The sequence below is a fragment of the Chrysochloris asiatica genome, unplaced genomic scaffold (genome assembly GCF_000296735.1).
Source record: "Chrysochloris asiatica unplaced genomic scaffold, ChrAsi1.0 scaffold00006, whole genome shotgun sequence".
Taxonomy (NCBI): Eukaryota; Metazoa; Chordata; class Mammalia; order Afrosoricida; family Chrysochloridae; genus Chrysochloris; species Chrysochloris asiatica.
In genome coordinates, this window is record NW_006408524.1 from 22,944,598 (window position 1) to 22,950,534 (window position 5,937).

The window sequence follows — 5,937 nt, forward strand, 5'->3', positions numbered from 1 at the left end:
ACCTTAAGGTTTGCAGCCTGATTCATAAACACTACGCTACCAGAGCTCCTTTATATATATATCCTATAGCAATATATATATGTATATATATTGCTACAGGATAATGTACGGACTGCATGGTCGGTTTGAAATGCAAGGTTGGTGGTTCAAGCTCACCAGCCACTTCTGAGAAACCCTATACAGAGTTGCTATGGGTTGGAACCAACTTGACGGCACTTAAGAGTAACAACTACAAAATACACACACATATATATGGTGGCTGGTTGGTTCTGTGCCAAGGAAGGCTGGTAGATTCAACCTGCTGACGTTGCAGCTCCACTCCAGCACTCTAGGGTATATGGGGGGTGGGGGTGGGGGAGGAGGGAGGATCTTCAAATAGCTTTTGGAAAAATAGAGTTAAAAGATGGTGGAATTTTTCCACAAACTTTTTGAAGCCCCACCTCCTACTATATTCATGCACTAGAATCTATTAAGGGCATCTACTTTGACCCTTCTTACAAAATAAACTGCGGATTTAGGAGCAAAGAAACTGAGGTGCGCAGATAGGCAATCGCTAGTCTGCAAGCTTCCAACAAAGTTTCAAGTGGAACACAATCCCGTCTTCAACTTTTGTTCACCTCCAAGACCTCCAAGTTTCACCAGAGATTCAGGATGATTGTTTTTGTCAGTGGCCAATAGGGAGTGTGGAATGGGCACTCTTGGCACCACTGCCCACAGGAGAATACGTCCACAGTGTTGTTTTGTGGGCAGCAACTCCCCTGTGGTTCTCTGGTTACTTTCGTGCTCTGAGAACACACCCTGTGGAGTGCATTTATCACAATAGCCCATGTGTGACCTTTGCAAAAGTCCTTGAAAACAGTGAAATGAAAGTCTTAGCTAAAATCTGGAATCCATTGCAGTCTGACACAGGAAGAAAATTAGGCATAGAAGAACAAAGCCCATAGTTCAGATAGACCTGGGGAGACTGGCTGACATTAAAATCATGGTTTTTTGTGGTGGTTTTTTTTTTTTTTTTTCCCTTCCACTACTTTGTATTTTATAAAAGCTTTTCCTCTGAATAGCCCAAAGCGCTAGAAAATTCTGTACATTTAGAAGATGACAAGGGCTGGAAGCTCCAGTGAATAAACCAAGCAGAAGAACAGAGACTAAGTGATGTATTAAAATTCACTTAATATTTTTCCAAACTGATAAATAAATTGTATTATTTCAAATACCAGAGGACTTTAAAAAGCTCATAGAAAAATGAAATAAAAAAGATAATTGAATTTTTCTGCAAAGTTTTTGAAGTCCTCTCATATAAGTGGTCAGTATGAACATGTTTTCTTTGGGTTATTCTATTAGCAACAATGACGATAGCCTGGGCTAGAAAGAATAGCTGTGCTCGTAAGCCCCACCCCTAGGCTAGATAGAGTTCATTACCCCACAGCACGGGAAGGCCTGGAAATAGTCACTCATTCATAACATAATCAGCAGACTTTTGTGCTTACTCAATAAATTTAATCCGAAAAACATTTTTGGGATCATACTAATTTTTAGAAATACAGAGTAACTCCCTTTTGTCTTTGGATAAAATTGTTGTTGTTGAGTGCAGTTGAGTTGGTTTCAAATCATAGTGGTCCTATATAAAACCACTCAATAATAATTTGCCATATTGTATCTACTTTTAAATTTCGTACATATAAATGACATCCTATCTTTGGAAGCATTTTCCTTCTTGGAGAGCAAGGATACCTCTGAATCAAGGAGTAGCATAAAATCCAGTAAAAATCAATTGGAAAAGAAATTTGGTTTGGGAGAGCATTTCAGAATCTATCTAAAGCTGTCTGGACAGTCCCTCAAAAGTACCACGGACCCTGAACAAAACAGGGTGATACAGAACGAATCCAGCTCAGGGAATAGTATCTGGTGCTCAGATTCAGAATACTTATTCACACATACAGATAACTTAATCTTGTTTAAAAATTTTTTTTCTTAAGCACATTCACAGTTCATTTTTAATTTTCCTTTAGGGTTAAAAAAAAAAAAAAAAGAAAAAAAGGTAAATAGCATTTACTTTGGTCTCCCAAACATGCCAGTTTGAACCTTACTCTGCCAGCAAGTATTTGGTTTGGCTCTGCAAGGTTTGAGTTTGAAAAATATTTGCCGGTTCCAAAAAGATTTAATGAGCTTTGCTGCAGATACTGGTGCCATTTGGCATTTCACAGGGGCTGTGGCACAGCAAAGAGAACTCTCTTGACCAAGGTAGTTTATAGTGGGAGTTTAGTTGCTTCCTTGGGTCAAGAAGCTGGAAATCAAATGAATAAGGTTTCCAAGGGAAAGTGGCCAAGGCAGGCATCAAAAAGACTCTTCCTGTCTTTGAAAATGAAGTGACTGGATCTGACTCTACTCCTACACAGGAATTGATGGCTGACTTTCAGAACTGTCAATAACATCCTTAGCACTGCTAATTAGCAAGCCAAATGCACCTCCAACTTCTAGCAAAAGTGACCCTGATCCAGTGACAGATACTAAAAACAATCTCTACAGTCTATTTTGTTGTCATCTGACCCCCTTGGCAAATTGTGGTGGTCAGAATTTCACTATGAGAGTAAGCTGCTAAATATAACCAGTAAGTTTACTTTATATTGAAAAGATTGATGTGCATCACTGTTATTAATATTTAGTAGGATATAGATACATAATTCTACCACTGTGATTGGAAATATTGGCTCTACTGTAGATCAATTTCAGACATGAAAATTCACTTAAGGTTGTCATATGAAATCATATGCTTCAGTGAGGGCTGCAGTTAACCTCTAAGAAAATAAGTCTCGGATCCTTTCAAATCAATGTTACATCTGGCAATTATATATATATATATATATATGTAAAAGCAAAGTATTTCTATAATAGTATGTGTTTAAGAATGAAATACCTGCTGTAATGGATAGGGGAGTTTTGGAAGAATGGATTGATCTACCCTGAAGAAGGAAAAAGTCTAGATCATTCTTATTTCACCTTATAAGTAAATATACACATGCTTGGGTATATCCAATTTTAATGCATATAGATTTCCCCAAACTTTTAAATATCCCTTTCACCAAACCACATCCTGATCCAATATGTGTTATATGATTATTTGACACCAAGGTTCGGTAACAAATATCCTCAAGGAGAGAGCCAATCTCTTACTGCCTTTCCAGGGAAAGACTTACTCGCTGGAACAAAGATAGAACCACATCGACCTTAATTGAAACTCTGGAGTCAGAGTAGCAGTCAAAAGAAAAAAGTCATGAAAACATGAAAAGATGATTATATGGTTATTTACCATTTTGGCTTCTGAATGCATTGGCTGGACTTGGGGAGAAGCGCAGGGGTTATTGAGATTTGGACCTTGCATTCCCATGATGTTGGAGCTCACCGACATTTGTCTCTCCATCTAAGAGAAAGACAAAGAACAGAATTAGGAGTCTGAGAACGGCAGTCCAGGTCACATACAAAGCTGTATTTCACCTTCGTGTGAATTGTTTAGCATTTCTTTATGCAATTCCTGAGAAAACCTTTTTGGAGAAGGGTAAGCACTTCTGACACGTTATCAGGAAGGGACCGATCCCTGAAGAAGGACACCTTACTTGCTAAAGTGGAGGGTCAGCGAAAGAGAAGAACTTCAATGAGATGGATTGGCTAAAGTAGAAGCAACCATAGGCTCAAGCTCAGCAATGCTTGTGAGGATGGTGCAGGACCAAGTGTTGTTTCATTCTGTTGTGCAGAGTTGCTTTGAGTGGTGGTGGTGGCTATGTGTCATGGAGTCGGTTCCGACCCATAGCGACCCTGTATAGGGTTTCTAATGCTGTAAATCTTTACGGGAGCAGAAAGACTCATCTTTCTCCCACGGAACAGCTGGTAGTTTCGAACTGCTGACCTTGAGGTTCGTAGCCCGATTTGTAACCACTATGCTACCAAAGCTGCTTGCTTTGACACAGTCACCATCAAAACGATACAGCACAGAGAGTGGGATTGTTGTCCCTGGCATAGCTCCTCTTCCCTGTTCACCAAGTCAGGCCTCTGTGCAGTAGTAGTTTCATGGTCACAGCAGGGATAGGCATTTGGGGAGGTGATGAAGCTGGCCCAACCATTGTGTCTAGAATTAACATCACCCAACTATCTGAACTGAGTCCTAGCATCTTTGTCTCCTGAGTGTCCCCCTTCAAAAGGTAAATACGCAAAACCCTCTATTTTAGTTAGGGAAGTGTGTCAGAATAATAACACTTTCTGTTAAATTGGGAATTAGACTTTTTAAAAATCTAGACGAAAGCAAGTCTAATCCTGGTGTGGCACTGTGGGTTAATGCCCTGGACTGCAAAGTCTGTTTAAACCACAAGGTTGGCAGTTCAAGCTCACCAGTTGCTTATTGGAAACCCTATCCAGGGTCACTATGGGTCAGAACTGACTCAACGGTACTTAATGACAACTACCACTTAGTACTGCAATAACACAGAAAATCCGCGAAGTAGACTTATCTCAGGGAAAGAAACTGATTTCATTAAACTGTTTTTCCATGTTTGTCAAAGGATGAAAATTAAAACAACGGTCAGAAATTTTAGGGATTCAGGTGCTCAAAGTCAGTGTCATTAGTCTTGGGCAATATGGAGCTCCGAAGAGTGGGCAATGGAAATCTCACAGAGTGAAACTTCTGAGAAATAGTTGAACTAAATTATCCTTTTTAAGGTCTCTGGCGTTGCTGAGATTCTATGAGTCTTGTCATTCCTGTTGTACCCATCCTGAGGGCAGGGGTAGTGTAACTATGCCATTAACTTGTGGATTAGCAGAAGCTAGTTCAGGTCCTCAATGAGCAGTGACTGCTCCCCATTACAGTAATAATGCATCATCAGCCTTATCATAGCCTGAATTAGCTTATCAGATCTCTAGCAGTGTGTGACTAGGAACTATCTCAAGGGGAGCTTAAAAGATAATTTTCTTTACATTCCAAAACATTTGAGACTTAACAATTTACTACAATTAAGTGGGTACCTAGTGTATATGTGTACATTTAATGTACCCACATTCCATGTACCCCCAAATCTCCAGACAGCCTGGGTACTCATATTTTTTAAGTAATTAATAATTCAAGAGTCTCACTACTAGAAGAAGAAAAAAAGTGCTGATTATTTATAACTCCTCCTACCAAAGGCTGGATGCATAGGGAAGTTGGGATAGCATCTGACACCTTATTCCAATTGATGACCCTCTCCTAGAAAGTAATCAAAGCCCACATGAGCTCTTGCTTTCAGCTTTCCAAAGAGGGATCTTTCTAAAATATAAAATTGTCCAGAGCCTTTCAAGCTACTAGCTTTCATCGTTCTACAGAGTAGTGGGATTAGTCTATTTGATGCCTCTGGATCCAGAAGTCAGCAATGGCTCCCACTTTTCATAAAAGTTAGAGTCTATGATTACTTCTATAGACAGAAAGATCTAGTGATCTGCTTCTGAAAATCAGCCACTGAAAACTCTGTGGATCACAAGATCTGCAACAGATCATGAGGATGGTGCAGGATTGGGCAGTGTTTTGTTCCACTGACCACGGGGGTCACTATGCATTAGGGGCATACTTAGTGGTAGCTAATGACAACATGATTCCTTCTACCCCACAACTTGCAAAATACTCGTTTTAGCAAGGCCATGAGCTACTCATTTTCAGCAGAATATGAAAAACAGGCTGATTGATCTAAAACAAACCAACAAACAAACATTTTTCTATGTTTATGTATTTTGTCTTTCGGAAGTAGGTTCCACAGAGCTCTTCAAAATAACTGTTTGATACTTTGCATTAACAAGGAGTTTGGTTTTAATGACTTCACTAGAAATAAGAGACCAGAATGAAGAGTGGCTTTGCTGAGTACTGAGCGACAATACAGGCAGAAAATATCCAGGTAAAAATTTCACCTTTTTCTGAACTTT

At 39.5% G+C, this 5,937-nt stretch overlaps 1 protein-coding gene across 3 annotated transcripts in view; it reads right to left on the reverse strand.

Moving 5' to 3' along the window:
* The window catches only part of CREB5 (cAMP responsive element binding protein 5), a 583,431-nt gene that overhangs the window by 116,657 nt on the left and 460,837 nt on the right, over window positions 1-5,937 (reverse strand). For all 3 annotated transcript variants that reach the window (XM_006832178.1, XM_006832179.1, XM_006832180.1), the window contains one exon: window positions 3,308-3,418. In XM_006832178.1, the coding sequence (XP_006832241.1) occupies window positions 3,308-3,418 (111 nt within the window). The remainder of the gene's footprint in view (window positions 1-3,307; window positions 3,419-5,937) is intronic.